The 21,215-nt window shown below is 38.0% G+C and overlaps 1 protein-coding gene across 3 annotated transcripts in view; it reads right to left on the bottom strand.

Annotated features, from left to right (window-relative positions):
- Window positions 1–9,996: 9,996 nt before the first annotated feature.
- Window positions 9,997–21,215, bottom strand: part of AKAP11 (A-kinase anchoring protein 11) — a 42,940-nt gene continuing 31,721 nt past the window's right edge. For 2 of the 3 annotated variants that reach the window (XM_057409712.1, XM_057409714.1), the window contains 4 exons: window positions 20,384–20,467; window positions 19,594–19,640; window positions 16,962–17,122; window positions 9,997–11,164 (listed from right to left, as the gene is read on the bottom strand). In XM_057409712.1, coding sequence (XP_057265695.1) covers window positions 11,018–11,164; window positions 16,962–17,122; window positions 19,594–19,640; window positions 20,384–20,467 — 439 coding nt within the window. In that variant the 3' untranslated portion in view covers window positions 9,997–11,017. The remainder of the gene's footprint in view (window positions 11,165–16,961; window positions 17,123–19,593; window positions 19,641–20,383; window positions 20,468–21,215) is intronic. The other variant, XM_057409713.1, reaches the window with a different exon arrangement.

Raw genomic sequence — 21,215 nt, 5'->3', positions numbered from 1 at the left:
TATCTAATTTGAAATCAGTACTAAAATCTTTAGCATCCAGTTTTGGCTTTGAAATACGTGGACTGTGACCATCTGTGATGCCTATACAAACACACCTCTCCAAGTAATCCAAAAGCTTTGTGCAACTGTGAATTTAAGAAGTCTGTTTATCTCCCTTCCTTCTCCATCATTATTGAGCACTCACAGCAAAATTGTCTGGGTTTGGTTTTGCATTACAACTCTGATATATGTTTTTTTGACAGCCTATTTTTTGCTGTCACTTAGATTTCCCCAGCTCCAACACCTTTTTGTTGTTCCAGTAATCTACACCTTTTCACTGACGCATATCACCACAAGGCAGCAATCGAGCCATCTTGAGTTCACCAGTGGTGCCTGTGGGTAACCTCATCCACCTCTCAGCCAACTGCTCTTCTCATTCTCTTGCAACACTAATCAAATGGGAAAACCCCCATTGCAGAAACCCACCACTGTCATCTTCACAGCTGGGTAAATGTGTGTTTTCTTTTATATCTAGCACTGAAATCACAGCCTTAATTGTAACATTTGTAATAATCTGGAACTGCTGCTCTTACCCATGGTGAGGAGAAAGGTGACAGGGTTTTAAAGCAAAGCAGAATTTTAAAAGTAAACTCAGTTGTGAGCCTGGTTTTACTATAATTTCTACAGTAAAGTGATTAAAAGTAGATGCAGAAGAAAATAAGTAACTAAAAATTAATCCATATTTTGATGATATATGGCCCCTGAACATTACTTATGGGAGGGTGCTAATGTGGAGACTCTCTGATTTTGCTTTGGTACGAAATATTTTCTTCAAAGGCAAGTGAGGTTGGGAGGCAGGCAGAAGATGTGGAAGCTCACTTAGGACTACTGAAAATAATGATGCATCTATCTCACAGGCAAGGATTTGATAGGAAAGGTTTGCTTCTTAAGATGTCGAAAAGCACAACTTTACCTTGGATATCCAGGGCTGTCTGTTCACCCTTCATTTAAGAGACATGTACATTTGAAACCTTCTACCTACTAAGAGGTTATAACTTGAAAATAATCAATCTGAGTAGAGACAGTCTATCGCATTTTAAAGTCTTAGTTTTGTGTCATTTTTCTCCTTAAAAAGTCTGTTGAATTGTCAGCGATTAGTGCAAAGATTAAATTTGAGCAGAACAAGTCTAAAACCATGTACAAACTAGAGAGGTACAAAAAAAACAGAGTAATATAAAACAACAAGAACCGGACCGGACGTACTCACTCATCACTAGACATGTTACATGATTAATCACTTGTCCTCATTGTAAAAACGAAGCCAGGAAATCCACAAAACCTCAGTATGTATGTAACAGTGCATTTCTAGCTAACAAATTACAGCTATCAAGCTACAGAAAGAAGCATGCACTACATTTACTATAATCTAACATACTGGCCTTCACTGAAAGCCTGGCAAAGTTCGCCACCATGCAAGCCCATAGCATCAAAAGTACGTATTTCAATGAAGGCAAAAATATGAGGGTTTAGCATTTACATGAGGTCCAGTCAGAAAGATTAAGATGGCTCAGGGCAATTTGTATACAGTAGCCCATCATGAAGGTGCTTATGATGGTCCAGCTCAACCAAAACATCCAGTGCCAACCATAAAAAAAAGAACAAATGTTACAAACAGGTTGTGGTGGGGTTACCTGGAGCCAAAGCACAAGCTTGGCTGCACTCCACGTCAAACCACTGACCAGCCCAACTGCCATTTGGAAAGTATGGCTGACATCCGATTGCGGGCCACCTCGTGAGGTTCACCAAACCACCAGCAGGAGAGTGGTTATGCTGCTTTCTTCAAAACATTTTTGTGGCTTTCTTGAGAACACAGTATTTGTCAGGTGAGTAGCACAGCCAGGATGGTTTTATCTCCTTGTTGCCATTATCTGTGCTTCAGTACCATCCCAAAGGCCTCCCTTCTGCTCACAAGTGTATGAAGAACCATTCTCTGAAGGAGCTTTAGGCATTAGAACACATTTTAAGGCTAACAGGAAGCATTTTCAATCTGAACTCCCATACACCAAGCAGGAAATAGCACCCATTTATTTATATAACTATAGTTACAGTATTATTTTTTTCTTTCAAACATAAAGAACATTTTTACCTTTGAAGCTACAATTTTGTGGCAATCCATAACCAATACATTCTCAGTGAGAGAGGACTGCAATTCTGGACTGGTTACTTCAGGTCTTCTCAGGAGATGGTTAATTAGCTGTTGAATTAGCTATGTGCACCTCAATTAATCCATGACCAGCTCCTAATATGCCTGTTAACATCCATCTGTCACACATCTTCCTCCGCTCATGACCTGTTTCCCTGGAGCCTCATCAATCAAATTCAGTTTGGCAGGGGACTCCTCCTTCATATGGAGGAGAAAGGGAAACAATTCCTACTAGCTCCCTGTGCAAAGGGCAGCAAGTCTGTCAGCTTCACAAAATGAGAAACGAAGAGGCGTAAGACAGGACACATACTCAAAAAACTGCCAGGACTCCTGTATCAGAGCTGCGTGGAGAACTCACTTATTCCAGCCAAGTGTAACACTATAGACATCATGCACCTTAGCGCACTCTTTACTGCTCTGGCTTTTATGTCAACGTTTAGCTTGGGAAAACGATAGAGAGGATACCATCATATGTAACTTTAGATCCTTGCAATTCTCATGTTATCTTTGGGAACTCTGAGACCTTCTGGCCAAATAGCCATGGGTTTGCTACTACCTCTAAGGTAAGTCATCATCTAGAACAGGGAGAGAGACATTTCATCCTTACTACTCACCACAGAAAGGTTTCCACAACAGAGACAGGTATTTGTCTTACAATGTGTTCAGGTTCCAAATTACGAGGGCTTTACTACCTGCAACCAGTTTGGGACAGTATCTGAATGATTTTTGGATTTGCCTGAAAAGGCACACCATTTCCAAGCTTTCCTAAAGAATCAGAAATTGTAAAATATCTAGCCTATTATATTTGGAAGCATGAAAAAAATGCTAACTATTGGGGGGTTTGGCAAATACAAGGAGTGTTCGCCATTTTCAGTCCAATACTGCAAATATAAAAAAAGATGTTGAATCTATGACACAAGTATGTGTTTAAATATTGGACCTACAAACAGAAGGCAGTTGGCAGGCAATTGATTTATATTCAAATTAAGTGATCTGCCAGGGTCAACTGTGTTTATGACCACAGCTCGTTCTCTTTCTTTTTCTCCTTGTTAATTAGTTAAAATTACATAAGCTTTGGTGCACTTCTGGTCTAATTACTGAAAAAAGGTTCACATTTTAAGAAAGAAAATTACAATGGCAACAACCTTCTCATTGCTGAGATGTATTCAGATTAATGGTTATTTCCCTAACTAATCTAAACCACTCACTCAGTGTAATTTGGATGACTGCAGCAAGGATGACTTCTTTATGTACTTAAATTTTCTCTTAACAGTTGCAGCAAACTAACGCAAATTTTAAACACAACAAGATGGGCACATACCATAAGCAGTGGCATTCCAGCACTTGAAGGAGAAAAATACCTCACAAACCAATTTTAAACATAAATTACCATTACTCCTTCTCTGAAACCGTGTCTCCATGAGCCTCTCAAAAGCACTTTGATCATACTGATGAGGGCCCTGCAGACTCCTTGAGGAATTTCCAACACCCACCTCTTTATTTTCTCAGGCAGTCACAGGAAAGGAGGTTTTGTTGAAGATGCCAGCATGTACTAGGCTTGTCATGATATCTCAGGCTTAACCCTCTGATGACTGACCACCCTGAAGATACGTCGCAGTTTATGGCATTAAATTAGGACGTAAGCCAAACCCTGAACCACCTAAACCAACAGGATGAAAAATATGTATGATCTGTTGCCACAGAAATATTAGCTAAACATCTCACAGCCCTTCAACAGTTAGCTTGGAACCTTTTTTATGCCCAGTGCCTTTCAACTCCAGTAGATTTAGCTGTGAACTCTAACTCCCCTCTGATACATACTGCATAACATACTGTAAAGAGTTGCATTCCACAGGACAGCTGAATATTGCCATTTGTTGACACAATTTCTCTACACAACAACTGTCCGGTAAGCTTCTTTAACAGTCTGGCTTCCAGAGAGTCATATTTTAGTTTCCTAGAGATACATTATACATCTCTTCTAAATCTGCAACTTCCAGCATGAGGAGTTGGCTCTTCATTGTGTTTTTGTCCGTACCGTGTTAGCATGTTTGTAGCAGCATGGATAGTACGCCTGATTTTGTGTGGTTGATCTATTCAGCTTCAGCATCTTCTCAGAGCACAATATTATGGGGCAATAATTATGAAAACAAGTTCTTCTCAGAAACAGACTATTTGTCAGTAAAAGTTACTATCCATCTAAACCGAGACCTGATGTGTGAGAGACAACTCAGATTTTGCCAGCTTTCAAAAGGAATGGGTTTTGCCCTGCCTGTGTCTGGAAGCTGCTGTTATGCAGCACACTGAATACACATCTGCATGAGTAACACAGTATGCTGGAGTTACACTATACTTCAGTATCAGCTAAAAAGTTACTTTCAGATCAGCATAAAATCTAAGGATTTTGCAAGCAGCAAGCTGTGTTCCAAACCAAAGCAACCACAGATTACTTTCCTACAGGAGTGAAAAACTCAGCCAAAAGCAAGTTTAGCTCTTCTTCGCTGCTTGACGATTTCTGGTAGGCAAGCGTTATTCCATAGTCTCCCAGCTGAGAAGACTCCCCTTGCTGGTTTTTAACCACTTCCACCAGCCAAGAATAAGGCTAGAAGTCACATCAGGACAACACAGTAGGGTCAAGAAAGAAGCAGAAGAGAAGAGCCATGCTGCAAGAGTGGACAAGGGTCAGAAAAAAGCAGAAACTAGCAACAGCCACATGAAAAGCGTAGGAGGAGACTTGGAAGTCACACTAGGTGGAGGCTGTACAATATAAGAGATTGGCAGTAAGTGGGCTACAAGGGCAGATGGCAGAAAGACAAAATACCACATCATCACACAATTTCTTTTCTTGATATTGATCTTATTCCTGGCCTAAGCACTAGAGCTTCAGGAAACCAAGTGAAGTGAGTCGTACAAATGTTCTCTTTTCCCATTCTTCATTAAAAACAGACCAAAACAAACTCACTCAAATACACATACAAAGCTGCTCCACAGTCCTAGAAACAGTAGCAACTTTCAGAGGAACGAAGCCAAGACAGCCTATGGATTCTGACTACATAAAGGGCCCAATTTCCATCTTTGCAATTCCCGTGGAAAGGTGTTGCATGGTCATGGACTAGATAGCCTGTACCTTGACCACAGGCATAGTCTCATGCTTGTCATGGTTAGTTTCCTTGCCCCAAGCAGTCACACGCTTTGTGGTTTGCCTTAACAGTAGGGGAAGAGACAGCATTTGATTAACATGGTGCTCAATAACCAGTAAGGTTAGTGCTCTGGGTACATTTCCTCAGCCTTGGCATGACTCACTTTCTGTAGCCACCTTCCAATCAGAGGCTCAAAGCAGTAACCAGCACAGAATTTAGTCACACCAGAAGCTCAGGCTATGGAGTGAGACAAAGGTCTGAGCAACAGCAGCAGGAGCAGCACACATGTTGGGTGAAGACTACAGAATAGCTGGAGACTTAACTCTCAATTTAATACACCAAGGTTAAGCAAAGTGCATGGATACTGTTCTGTGGTTGAATAAAGCCAGCCAGAACCAGACTGCTGAAAGAAAAATAAAGTCCAGGCAGGAAGAAAAAAGCTCAGACTAATCTTCCACATGAATATCCTCCTCTTCCCCTTCACAAAAATCTCCTTTTTTGTTCCCAGACTTGCCACCCATCATTTTTTGGCTGTACAGTATTTTAAGAGTAAGTTAAATGTTTACTTGCTTCAGTTAACATGTATTTTCTACCTGACTGAATGTGAGACAAAATAAAATCTCTGAAACAGATATGGTAATGTAACAAAAGAACACTCCTTTTGGAAGTAAAACTATAGAAAACTCCTTTAAACCACTGCAAAAAAAAAGAACTGTGCATGCTTGCTGGATTAAAAGTAGCTTCAGCAAAAATTTCTTAATTCCCGAAATGAAACCCAGCTGAGATTAGTAGATTCACACCGTATACATCAAAAAACATTAAGACAGCCATTTGCAATAGCAGCTCTTCTAAATCTTAGAAGCCATATCTGTGCACATCTCTGCTCAGCATTACTATTTTGGGGTACCCGACAATACGTTGTTTGATAGATTCCACAAGATACCAAAACATTTGGGGATTCTAAATGAGCATATGAAACTTCATGATTTATACAAAATTTTTATTACCAGTGTATGCTTGCATTTGTCCAGAACACTCAAGCTGGTTTTTATGCTGGTTCCCCAAATACTGATCAATGTGCCAAAGACCAACTTCAGTCCACATGGAAATATCAATCCAACTTCCCTAACCTAGCTTCAGATTGAGGTAAACCGCTTATTTCACCCTACTTGTGTTGAAGTATTAGGGTGGATTTCTCACCCAATCTCTCCTCACAGGACCCAAACAATGCCTTACTTCATGTAAATGGAACTATGGCTTTACCTTTCAACCGAAAGATGGTCCAACAGTGTTCTCACACTCCTCCTGTACACCAAGTTAATTCTGTAAGAAGTATGCCATCTACTGATGCACTATTTACTATACCGGTCTTCAAGCAACCACTGACCAAGACCAATGTTAGCTGAAAAGAAAAATAATATTCCATGAATTTAAAAGAAATAACAGTGCTCCTGAAGCCAGTGAAATGTGTTTTATTTTAAGCCACTGCTAAAACAAGGACAAATTTAGTGCAACCTGGAGTTCATAATCTGAAAACTGAATATAGTTAAATTACTAAAATGGCAAAACTCGTCACCATTATACAGTACAAGACCTTCATATTCATTGAGTACAGTTACATAAACATTTATTCAAACTGCTTTTGGTATACAATTGCATCACTAACTGGGCTGTGAATTACTGCAACACTGCACAAATAAGCAGCAGTTCCAGCAAATTATAATAAATTTTAGTATTAAATACTATTCAGACATTACAACAGAACAAAGGCCCTCTAAAACTACAACTCCAGCTATACAACAGGAATGTACAAAGATGGTACAAAATAAAGTGACTACAGTGGCTGGGCTCTGTACTTGCGTCTTCAGAGCTCAAGTACAGCAAACGCTCGACAGTAGTGGCTCTTGCTGAAAAATCAAAATTCTTACATTGAAATCATTCCTGAATCTTGTAAATCAATTGTGTAAAACTACAGGGGGTTGTGCTGGTGACAGTGTTTACTACTTACTGTGTTCCCATCTCCAACCGTAAGTGTCTCTTTATAGAAAAGGTCCCAGGCAAAGATACATTAGAAAATGAAACATTTAAAATCTGATACCATTTTTGAGAGACCTCATTAGCCTCGGAATGTGGGCTGCTGAGATTTTGGTTTTGGTTGTTTTTAAAAAACCTTACACAATCTTTTAAAACTTAAGAACAAAGATACTACACAAATGGCATTTAAGTACATTGTCTTAGCTACTTCTTCACATTCTTACTTTGAGACAGCAAATACTCTTTAATTTTAGCATCTAGGTCTGAGTTTTGTTTGGGTTTTATTTTAAGGCTTTATGCATACTTCTGTATTATTTATGTACATATTATTTATGTATTATTTATGTTCTGAATGCTTAAACCTGTTTTAAATATGGCCACTTTCAATTGTTAATTTCTAGAGGGACTAATTTCAAAGTGCTTTTTCTACAGAATCTCTCAGCTCATCTGAACACTTCCATTTTTCAGAACACCGAATGTATTTATGAAGTGCTTGCAACAGAGTGTCTTCTGGAACCAGAACACCATTGTATACATTTCCCTCAACTTAAAAATTGAATTATGAGGTCAGGTTTCCCATACAGAAAAAATGCAAGATGAAACAAACTCTACCTTCCTACATTCGTTTACAAAGCACGGTTGTCTGGTTTAAATGGACCAAAATGTGGTCCTTCATATTTTTACACTTTTCATTTACATTTCTGTATTTGTGGTCAGGAGTTTTAAATGAACTCAGTAATAGCATAATTTAAGACTCGCATTAGCAAAAAAACCAGCTTCCACACTAATATGGCAGACAGCACCAGCTAGATACAGCCAGAATAAGGTTTCCCAAAAATTATTAAAATTACAAAATTATAACAATTTTGCCAGGCTAGTTTAACACTCTCCCAATTTTGACACCCAAGGAGAAAAGTCAAACCACCCAGAACAAGCTTTAAACAATTTTTAGAGAAAACTGGTTTGGTTTAATGAAAAAATAAAAAGTATTTTCTAACACGTTTTTCCCATGTAAATTTGGAAACTATGCCACCTCCCTCAGAGGCTAATAAATCAATTTCTTCCTTCATATAACACTAACTGATGTGATATATTTGATCCAGTCTGAAAACAAGATTCCATTTATAAAAATTATTTTTAATACAGTTATTGCCTACTTCACTTTTTGAACAGTTCTAAGTTCTGGGGATCACACAATCTGCTGCTGTTCTCCAGAGAATTAAAAAGAAAAACCACTTCACCAAGTTTATAAAATCCAACACATTGTATGAATCAGTTAAAAAATGGGTGTTCCTGTGGTGTTCTTTTGTTGGGGCTTTTTTCTAACGTACGGCTTTGTACATCTGCACGGCCTTCAGGATCTTTCTCTGGTTTTGGACATATACACAAACACTGTACTAGTACTACTGTATCCTCATGTCCTGAAATTCCACTTGGTGAGAATGCAAGGGTCCAAAACCCAGAGCAAAATTTAGTCCTGAGGCACTGCTTTTTTATTTTCCTGATAATTGAATTATATGGTAAATTTGTACAAGTACAGTATTTCTGCATTAAAGGGCAGAAGTTACAGCCAGAGTCTGGTTTCCAAATTTTGACTGAAACAACACTGAAAGTCAACCTTAAAAACCAAGGAAGGAAGAGGGGGGTAGATCCTAACAACTTTTGTACACCTTTTCAAAAATATGTGTTATCAGCCCCATCTTCCAAATGCAAGAATTAAGATGGCTTCTTCCCCCTAAACCGCTTTGGGCTATAGAGAAAACCAATTCCTGACACTTGGCATTATATTAGCTATAACAAGACAAAAGACCTTGCAATGGTTTTTTGTCTTTTTGTCAGATGGCATACGTAGAGCTTTCAATCCGTGAAATGATATATGAAGTGAGGTAATAATGAACATAACAGAATTTTAAATTAGTGGTAAAAATTTACATTATAAGTTCATTTTGGTGATATCTCATATACATACAGATACACACACATACATGTATAAGCATATGTGTATGTGCATATACAAAACCACTAAAAATCTTCAACTTTGTGAGAAAGGTGAACTTTGTGAGATCCAAGGCAGAAATCCATGACAAATGAGGCCTAAAACCAGGCAAGTGTCCATAAAAAGACCAGTGGAATGCCTTCCTGAATCACAAAGATATTGCAAGGAGAGTGCTCCTGAGTTTACCATTGTGACACCTCATAGTGATCTGGCAGATGGGAAATCAGAATTGTACATGTGCCATTAAATCTCATGAGTAGATTTAGAGATATTATCTCTCCTTGCTTCAGATCACAAGGTTGTGCACCATCAACATCATATTTTCCTACAAAAATGCTATTAAGATGCTTCTGTTCATCCAAAATAAGTAAGACTCCATGAATTTCTTTCAAGTGATACGAGTTTTGACATGGAAACCTTGCAATTACCAGCACGTGCCTTCTTCTCTCAAAGGATGTATTAAAAAAAAAACAACAAAACAAAGCAAAACCCAAAAAGCATTTGCAAACCACAGGATATGTAAAGGTCCAGATTTCCCTTCAGAGAGAAAGGCAAGTCAGCAGCACTGCTGAGAAAACCAGATTAGACTGCTAAAAAGACTTGATTTTAAAGCGCCTTAAAAAAAATTCAGTGAAGGTAGTTGAGAGAAAGCTATTTGCAAGATATTTCCCCTTTCTGTTTTAATCAGCTTTCTTTGCTAAACACCTAAGTGTTCACTGAGTAACAGAATTCTCTTTATTACTGCAAAGAAAATTCATATACGGAGGCTAAGAAATAAAGAATTAGACTAGTCAAAAAAGACAGCTAAAATCCTCAGAAGTTTCTGCTACTTTTAACATATCTACGTGAGAGGCCAATATACAAATTCTTCAACACAGAATCAATGTCATGAAAGCTCTTGCAGACAAAAAGCTGCAGTAAGAAATTTAGCAATTTAAACTTGACTGGCAAGCTTCAGGAACCTCGCTGAAGAGTTATGTATGAAACTATGCTCAGCAACCCACTCTGCCCTTCTACCAGAAGTTACAAGCTTTATAGTAGTCAACAACAGGGAACACGTATTTGCACCTCAACAGTTTCAGAGCAGACTCACACATCTTCACATAAAATTAAACTTTATACGAAGCCAGGCTGTATTAAGAGGCTATCTGGGCAGGTCATTTTCTTCCTGGCAATGGTGTCCTTGGGCACATAACACCTGGCCAATGTTGGTGATTTTTTCCACTGTCTGCAGCAAAGTATTCCAGACCAGATTCTTGCAGAACACCAGCGCTCCTAGTCCCACTGTGAATATAGCACACATACAAGTGGGAAAAAGAGCTAGCCTGGCACATCAGGAATCCTGAATATCATGTCTCAAAGACTGCGTCCTCTGAACTACTATCATAGACAAGGGATTTTTTTCATAAATATTTCAAGGTTCTGAACACAGCAGTAAATACAAGTTATGCATGGGTAGACAACACTGATTATGGACTGAATAAAGATACCATGTGCACAGTATTACAAAGCACAGCACAGCTATTTGGACTTTCACCTCAATGCCTTTTGAATGCTGACAATTACTTGAACATTTATTAGCTGAATTATACTTTACATCTCTGTGTTCTTCCTGTCTCCTTTCAAAAGAGGAATGAAGTGAAGACTGGTACATCTTTGGAGTTTTCAGATGTTTTCCAGAAGCCATCCAACCAAAGACTTATTTGGAGCTTGCTCTCCATCAGACGCCTTCTCTATCATTTCACAATATTTCAGCACAGCTTGCAAGAGATCTCCAACTTTCCAATCTCTTTCTCGCAGTCTTCTGGAAAGCTAAAGGGGAGACAGGGGAACACAAAGCAAAATATTTTGACCAGCACATCCTGATTAACAGTTACACAAGTTATTCTTGAAACGTTAGCTCAGAAGACATCAGTTGTAATGAGTTAATCATTATTCCCACATCTACGAAAACAAAAACTTCCGCAAGAATCTTTCTTTAGGGCAGTTTTCACAAAATTTTCTTCTGGAGGGAGCAACATTTTCAAATGATGTGGTGCCACAGGTATGAGGTCTGTGGTTCATCAAGACTGCAGAAAACAGGAAATTCTGAACACAAGATTAAGACATTTGCCACCCCTCCCATGCCAATAGTGCACATATAAAAAGACAAAACTCAGTCTTAATAAAAGGATGTGGATTTTCCTTTCATAACATATAGTGTGGTTTGGGTGACACAGATGCTACCCTCAATGAAAACAGTGTCTTCAGGGTTGGGAAATTATAACATCTTGAGGAAGAGGAAAAGGTGAGGGTTGAGTTAAACTACCACTTGGGAGCAGAGATCAGTGTAGCTGAAAACATTTTTTCTCCCAGGATCCAAGGAAAAAAAAAATAAAATCTTCCTTTGCTTATTTGTCAAGTTCAGCTTTATATGGAAGAAAGTCTACCATAAGATGAGGATGAATTTGCAAATTTGCCTAGGAGTAAAAAAACCCTTTTAGTTAAAAAACATATATAAATAAACAACAACAACAACAACAACAAAACAAAACTCCAACAACATCCACACAAACAAACTATTCTCTGTACCTTTCTGGACAAATGCCAGTGTTCCATTTAACGAACAAAATTTAGACATCCTACTTATCCTTTGGAACTGTAGAATTTTATTGCCCTTTATAGTCCCTACCATGACATGCTATGCATTAAGTTTAAAAACTGTCATAAACAACCTTCAGTGAAGGGGTGCTGGACGATGAGAAAATGAACACAAGCTGGCTTCAGTGTGTGCTCACAGGCCAGAAAGCCAACCGTATCCTGGGCTGCATCAAAAGGCTGCATGACCAGCAGGTTGAAGGAGGTGATCCTGCCCCTCTGCTCTCGTGAGACCTCACTTGCAGTATTGCGTGCAGTTCTGGTGTCCTCAACATAAAAAGGACATGGAACTGTTGGAACAAGTCCAGAGGAGGGCCACGAGGATGATCAGGGGACTGGAGCACCTCCCCTATGAAGACACAATGAGAAAGTTGGGGCTGTTCCGCCTGGAGAAGAGAAGGCTGCGTGGAGACCTCATAGCAGCCTTCCAGTATCTGAAGGGGGCCTACAAGGCTGCTGGGGAGGGACTCTTCATTAGGGACTGTAGTGATAGGACAAGGGGTAATGAGTCTAAACTTAAACAGGGGAAGTTCAGGTTAGATATAAGTAAGAAGTTCTTTACTGTGAGGGTGGTGAGCCACAGGAATGGGTACTCCAAAGAACTGGTAATTGCTCCATCCCTGGCAGTGTTCAAGGCCAGGCTGGACAGGGCCTTGGGTGACATGGTCCAGGGTGAGGAATTCCTGCCCATGGCAGGGGGGTTGGAACTAGATGATCTCAAGGTCCTTTCCAACCCTAACCATCCTATGATTCTAGGAGATCTATTAGGTTGCAATATGAAATTCCATTAAAAAAGTGAAAAGGAAGACAATCTCTGTTTGCCTTTTCACTTCCGCAATGTTGCGGCTGCAATAAGGCAGCTGACAAAAATGTGGACATGAAAACATGCATAAAACAACTAATGTTTTGAGCAAACAATTAACTTGGATGAACAAAAAAGATTCTCTCTAATCTTGAGTACAATGTATCCTGAACACTTTTCTTGAGTGACAAAAACACGTTTTCTATATAAAAGGAGACTCAAATCTGTAGTTATTTTTGTGAATTTGAGAACAGAGCACAAAAAGTAAGTTTTAAAGAATAAAGCAGGCAATTTTGTCAGTAGTTGGTTATAGAAGAATAGCCATTTTTCTTATGCCAGATGCAAGTCTAGCTAATGTCCAAAGACCTTCTTCAGCAAATACAGTATAAAACTTCTGTCCAAAGAAGAAGATACCATCATGGTCAGATGACAGAGCTGGCATCTGGCTTTACGAATCCTTATATTTTAATTTGGAGTTCAAAGTTCATTCCTACTATTTTTTTAGCTGACCAATCTGTTTCTTACTGACAAATGAAATACTGGGGTTTACTCAAAACAGACACCAGAAATCCTAAAACATCTAGATAAGGTCTGATTAAAAACTGCATATATATGTTTTTTTAATCTGGACACTTACATATCCACCCTGCCAGGCTTCCCAAAGAAGTTTCTAATTTACTGGTTCCTTGTTCTAGCTTTTTTTTTTTGTTTCATACATAGGTAGGTAAGTTCTTCCTTCTGTCTTGCTGAGAATAACATGTATCCTTAAGTAAGAGTTCATACCCACTTGCAGCAAGCAGTACTTTGCCCAATACATGCTAGGGGTATTTTTGCCTTATCAATCAGCCAACACAAGCCTTTCCTCCCTTCTAGAACCCACTAACTGCTTTCAGTGAAAGTTACTGTTTTCAACGTGATCTAAAGCCCAGGTCTGCTCCCCACGTAACTGAGGTACTTACTAAAGTACCTATGAGATGACCAAAACCCCATCGCTGGAGAGAAACAAGTAAATCGAGGTCAGTTCAGTTTTCTGCTGGGCTGCAGTGCCCTCTGGAGGTGCTTGTCTACCTTCACAAGTGACAGAACTGAATGACTATTCCCAACATAAAATCCTCAATTTGGGTCAGAGATGATTCTAATTAGGAAATGGGATGGAATAAAATCCAGGTTATCTTTCCCTGCCACCCGGAAGGGCAGGGAACAACAAGATTCCAATTCATTTTAACATAATGCATTTGGAGAACTAAAAATTAATCCATAAACCTAAATGAATCAATTAACTATTGTAACATTCTCAGGATAGCATGACTACTACGTGCTTGAAGTTCTTCTGTTTTATCCTTATGTGTCAGCTCAATATCTATTTATGACAGAAGTACAAAAATATTATAATTTTTTAGGAGTGCATAAATAATAGACACTGCTATTTTCCTACAACGCTTATCTCAGTATATGAAAGCAGATACAGTGGCGTTCAGATACACAATCACCTAGTAACATCTTTCCTGCTTATCTTCAGGCACTGGGTCAAACAGTAGCATCATAGTTTTGAATTCTACTAAGACACAGCTGGCAGAAGAATGAGAGACTCAAGAAAAAAAATAAAAAAAAAGAGCCACCTGCCATCTGTTTTTTGTCCTACATGTTATGTTGCAGTGTAAGATACAGGTCAGTCTCTCATACACACACACAAAGGAGATTACTACTAACACTTGTGGGTCCCACCACTATTTCGCCCAAGTATTTGCAATGCTGCAATTCACATATGACAAGCATGAAATAGATTAATCGATCTCCAAAAGACTGTAAAATGAACTCATGAGGTCAGAATGAGTGTAGCCACTAAACCAAACCCATTTACATCAAAAGAACTTCAGAGAATGCTGAGCAGGCATGTGATAATAGAAAAGTGAAGTATTTTCTTCTTCATGTTAAGACATTTACAAAATGCAACAGGAAAGGAACAAATGAACACAAGCACGAAACCAGAAATTTCAAATAAAAACAGAAATGGAGAAAAGTATTCTCAAAACTAAAATTCAAGTTTATGAAAGCATGAACTTCACTCTGCTAGAACTTATTTACAACAAAACATATTTCTGAAATAATTCTAAATCAAACATAACAGCCTCCAGAAAAGGAGCACAGAGTATAAATTTCAACTTGCCCAAAACACATTTCCCAATTTTGAGTTATTTTAAATAAGAATGCAAGACTTCCTACTCTTGAGATCAAATACATATAGCACATATATAGGCAAAAGAAAAACAAAGCCAGCATAGCCAGCATTATTCTTCCGGGCTAGAAAGGGAGAAGCCACTCCTAAGAAAGTTCAGCCCAGGTATGATCTGGACTGACCTCTAGGCACTTTTCACACTCTTTAACACAAGTCTATGGTGACTAAGCACCACAGGTGCACACACTAATCTAAGTTTGGGAGTCTGTTTTGTCATACTGACCTCTGCTTCCCAATCACTTCCCTTTTCTCCAGAAACGATGATCTGATCTTTGGAAAGGACCAAGTTGAAGACTCAAGGCTAAATTTCGGAACCAAGAACAAGCTTTACCTTCCTTATCATAGAATCATAGGATGGTTAGGGTTGGAAAGGACCTTAAGATCATCTAGTTCCAACCCACCTGCCATGGGCAGGGACACCTTACGCTAAATCATATCACCCAAGGTTCTGTCTAACCTGGCCTTGAACACTGCCAGGGGTGGAGCATTCACAACCTCCCTGGGCAACCCATTCCAGTGCCTAACCACCCTAACAGGAAAGAACTTCTTACTTATATTTAATCTGAACTTCCCCTGTTTAAGTTTAAACTCATTACCCCTTGTCCTATCACTACTGTCCCTAATAGAGGGTCTCTCCCCAGCATCCTTAAGGCCCCCTTCAGATACTGGAAGGCTGCTATGAGGTCTCCACGCAGCCTTCTCTTCTCCAGGCTGAACAGCCCCAACTTTCTCATTGTGTCTTCATAGGGGAGGTGCTCCAGTCCCCTGATCATCCTCGTGGCCCTTCTCTGGACTTGTTCCAACAGTTCCATGTCCTTTTTATGTTGAGGACACCAGAACTGCACACAATACTCCAAAGTGAGGTCTCACAAGAGCAGAGTAGAGGGGCAGGATCACCTCCTTCGACCTGCTGGTCACACTCCTTTTGATGCAGCCCAGGATATAATTGGCTTTCTGGGCTGTGAGCGCAGTTCTTATTTACTAAAAACACACTAATGGCATTACATTAACATTTCATTACCAGGCCACAAAATAAGAGTCTTTTGATAATTTATCATTCCTATTGACCTCATCATTAGAGGCAATACCTATGTATCTTTTAAGTTAGCCTTTCAGTATCCAGGTAATGTTAAAATAACTCCATAGTAGAAGATTTAAAAAAAAAAATAGGTCAAATGCAATAAATGCCATATTGTCATGTCATGTGCAGTTTGGTGTGGAGCCACAAAGGAATAATTTTTATGATTTATAGGAATAAGATGTTTCTCTATGTTTGTGATGGAAATACTCAGGTTAGTACACGTACCAAAATACTGACCCTCCCCAAATTGCTAAAGCCTAATTCTTTAAACTTCTGCTTTCTCTTTGGTCACATATTCAATTCCACCTATAAAGCCAAATAAAGGCACCTAAAAATTAAATTGAACCTTCTTTTGTAATAGCTTTGGTTGTAGTTCCTTCCAGAATAAAAACATATGTAATATTTAATTAGAATCTAATTTTTTTCTGATAAGGAAACATGCATTTGCTAGTAAAAAAACCTGAGGCAGAACATATTAAGCTAGAAATTCATTTGCATGACAAAGTTCTCAGATTCAATTTATATGTCATTAAATACTAAGTTAAAAAATGCTGGGGGGGGAGAAATGTGTTTTTCACTAAACAAAAATGCTGTAATTGTATCCTATTTGGAGTAAAACAAGGAAAACAACTTATTTCACAAGTTAACTCATCTTTGATTAATGCTGGTTTATGTATGGTATATGCTAGACCGGCTGTTCAACTTTGACATCTCATGGTTTAAAGAATGATTTACCTCAACAGTGGTATCTCACTATTAATGAGTGGCAAATAAAGTAGGAGCAGCTGGTGTACCACAGCAAATAGAAATGAAGCTAATTCTTCCCCACCACCCATCAAACCCAAGTACTTACGAAGGCAAATTCCCTTGTAGCAGTGTCATGAAAGTGAAGATTGGACACCTCTGTTTCAGAAGCTGCCAGCCACTGAAGTGCTGCTCTGAGCTGGGGGTCTACTAGATTTGGTTCCAGATCAATATTCGCTACTGCTAAAGTCTTCCGTATTTGCTCCAAACCTAGTATTAAAAATACAATCATCAAATCTATAGCTTCAAGTTTTTTCAAAAGTCTCTGTAGTTAGTGTTTAGAGTATGTTATCTTAAAAATCTTGATTTAGTACACACAGATAATATGAAAGAAAAACATCAAGTTGATTTGAAGTGTTTCTGTACTTTCACATACTGTTTATCATACAAGCGCATGCACACACAGCTGAGGATTAAAAGACATCTAAACTTAACACATATTCCAAAGTACAAGGAATCTAAAACAGCCCTTCATAAACTGAACAGCAATGTCTCTCACATTGTCCATCACTCATTTCCATTTCCAACCACTATTTTTTGCTATGCCTTCATCTAATAATTTTTTTGTTAAAGCGTGTATTTCAGAATTCCTTCCTGTACAGCAGACTGATCAGACTGCCTCCAAGTCATACAGTGCTCGTTTTTACTGAGGCATATCCAATTTTTTCCATGCTTCCTTTACAGCTTATGTTCCAAAACCAAACACAGTATTGAAAGAACAGTTGCATTAGTAACACAGAGAAAACTATCATCTTCCATTCCCACACCGAATTTTTGTATCCAGCTACCTCAGTAATCCTTTATCACACTCTCAGAATCAACTAAGCATATACGCAGTGCTCTCCAAGTTGTTTTAGAAGTCTCTTCTTCTGGACTTAACTCTCTAGAAACAAGGAATTTTATGTTCGCAATAAAAACATACGTTCATGTGCAGTTTACCTCAATCTCACTACTCTTCCAATCAAGCTTATGAAAACTGATGCATACAATGTATCCAGTCCTAACTGGCAAAGTTAAGCAAGATGAAAGATTCCCCCAGGGAGGTGAAAAATAAAACAGTCTAGTGGAACAGTCAACATAAGTGTGCTTTCGGATGATAACACTATTTTTCTAGGACCCCCAAAATCTTACATCTTTATAGCAGAAAGAACCAAGTATTAAAAATTTAATGGCACTTAATGGATGGAAAGCATTGTGGTAATGTTTGACTGGGAAATTTTTATGTGTTTATAAAACAGATGTACATTTGGCAATAAGAAGGCTTTGTTTCAAATTCTTTAGGGAACAACGTGCAGTCAGTTTAGAAAAAGACAGACATTTCCAGGTATTATATGAACAGAGCTTACAAATGTGCAAGCCTAGGTATGCAAATTTTCCACCTATAATATTCTTTAAATGGTCCAACAATGAAAGTAAGAGAAACAGTCTTTTCAAAACAGTAGTGAGATGGTGAAGAAATTAAACTGGAAAAAATTCACTAGAAATTCCTTAATAGAAAATATAGTATATAAAGCAGTCTGCTGCACTCCAGGAGACACCTAAACTGTGTAAAGAAATAAAATCAAGTGCTATTTTAATCACACAACTTGAACACTTGAGATTCTACAGGTTTTTTGAGACCAAAAGAAAGGAATAGTATATTGATAACCTGAATGAAACCTACAAAGCCCCCCCAAAAAATAATTTTAATTATTTGGAGGAAGAAATGACTCAAAAAAAATAGTTTTATTTCATTATAACCTTATAGTCAGATCTAATTTTTAAAAAAATAAAATTAAGACATGAGATTCACTTCTATACATTTAATCAGAAGCTTGAAAAAAAGAAGAAAAAAAAGAGGAGAAAAAAAAACCCTGAAAAACAAAAGAAAGAACCCTGAAAAACTAAAGAAAGAACCACTTTCTACTTACAGCAAGATTAAAGATGTACAACATGGCTGAATACCTTCTGTAAAGAGGATAGCAGAGGTTTCTTGAAACACTTATCTTTAGAATATACCCAATACAATGAAAAGCTGTCACAACTTGCTCTAACACCTGCTCATCTTTAAATCAGCCTCATAGACTCTGTATTCAGGCTGTTCCCATTTGAATCAACAACCTCTGGCACATCAGTCAGACCAGAACCAGTGCAGACATCTTCTATGAACCAGAAAGCTGTAACAAGATTCTGGACAGGCCCATATATATATACTAAAACAAAAGAGATTATAGAAAATGTACCAAATCCAAGGTTTTTATTGTTTTTCATGACTCCTCTCCCAAGGTTAATACAGTCACTTTGAATCACTTCTTCAGTATCTCAAACATAACCATGAAGATGCATTGCCATGGCTCCTTATCAGATATTTTACAAATAAGTTATTCTATGCATACGAATTTACACTTTCAACAAGATGATCAGAGTTTACTACCTTATACTAATAAGCAAAGTGTGAGCATCAGAGACTAGCATTTCCCAAAGGCTGTCAATTTCAGTGCATTAAGAGCTGCATGTAGGGCATTTATCTAAGAATATATAGGAATATATACAAGAATATACTTGACTGACATGCATTATGATAAATACAGATAACAGGATTGTCACCTGGATTTGGAGACTATAGAAGCAAGGAATTAATAAAATAATTAATGTAGAGTGCACAGGTCAAGAACAGCATGATATGCTGGAATTGACATTACCTTCTACAGCATCCTTGGAGTCTTCATCTTTATCTTCTGTTCCATCACTATTTTTAAAATAGAACATAAATATGAATGCAATTGAATATATGCACAATAAAGGCAGTCAATCCTAAGACTGTAATGAAAGTTTAAGGACAAGAAGATCATGAAAGAATTAAGAAGTGATCATGAAAAGAAGCCTTGCTTCTCACACCATTTCATGTTGGAATTAGATTTATCATCAACTTCACAAGATTTGCTCTTAGGGGAAAAAGGGAGAAGAGAGAAACAAGAGAAGGGTATTACAAAGGACTGCAATATAAAGGTGCTTAAAAATAAGAAGAAAATGTACTTATTTATTAAGGAGGACAGTTTAGTTTTGCTTCATATGTGAAAAGGCTGAGCCATCTTATGTCACAGGTCTAGGTTATTCAAAGCTGTAAGTGTTCTACCAAAATCAATTACCAAGCAATTTTGAAAATTTCCACAAGGAAAAATCAGAAATCCTGTAGGAAGCAAGCTCTAGTTGGCATGAAAAAGCATATCTAAAGACTTGTAAAACTGCAAGCAAGAGCATGCACAAAAGGGACCTTTCATTTTGCAAGCAGAACACATTCATCAGTTTAGCAGAGCAAAATTTAACCATTCAGTATAGATTAATTAATGAAAAAATCATATTGCGATTACATGAGAAGAGTCTGAATAATTTATCAGCATTAAAAAATGCATATTTTTATTTTTCAAAATGATGATTTCATGCATTAATTATGAGGAACCCATCTGGTTTATATTTCTCAACTCAACCAACCTGTCTGATGTTGGAAAGGATAAATTCTCCTCATACATATCCCCTTCTAAACCAAGACTGCTCCAGCTACTGCTGTTACCATTACTGCCAGGAGAAGAAGAGAACACAGCTGAACTAGAAAAGAACAATAGCTCAAACTACAACTTTCATTTTCCTTAGAGCTGTTTTGTCAAGACGCTTAATGAAAAAGCACTGAAACTTCCTGAACAGGTTTGCTGAACAGAGTACAAACATGACTGTCAGTGCTATTCAAGGCAGCAATATGCGCAATAATGCAAAACTGGTAAGTTTCAGTACACAGGTGGAAGCATTCATCTGCACTCATTAATTTTCCAGATCAGTGCTAGCAGTAATTCTGTCGTCAGATCTAAGCACATTACTCGCTATTTATACAAGCCCAACAATTTCAATATGATTACTCACAGGAATATGCATTGCAACTATAATATTTGCTTAAGGACTAAGAGTTCATAAAATTATACATTGTGAAGACAACTGCCCAAGTAACACCCTCCCATTAGCATTCCAAAATTCCAGCAGTGATCTCCAACAGCCTGATGAGAAGAAATTCTTACAACAAATTTTTTTAATTGTGAAATTGTTCTACAAGCTTGATCTTTTAAAAATAGGGGGGATTTACACATCAGAAAAAACAATACTGAAAAGATATATATATTGTGTATGCGGGAACTGTAACTCAAATAATCTGCTTTGAGATTCTGCATTATACACACACAGTCAAAGGCAAGAAGCCTCTGCTCTGAATTATAACCTAACCTGGATGCTCTGATTCACCCAACAGAAAAGCTTCTGTCTGTGCCTATACTTACAC

This window comes from Pezoporus wallicus, unplaced genomic scaffold, assembly GCF_028554395.1.
Source record: "Pezoporus wallicus isolate ANWC-B61680 ecotype Strahan unplaced genomic scaffold, APGP_CSIRO_Pwel_v1 contig_2543, whole genome shotgun sequence".
Classification (NCBI taxonomy): Eukaryota; Metazoa; Chordata; class Aves; order Psittaciformes; family Psittacidae; genus Pezoporus; species Pezoporus wallicus.
Note: the sequence above shows the minus strand (reverse complement) of the source record. Positions and strands in the feature narration are given on the sequence as shown.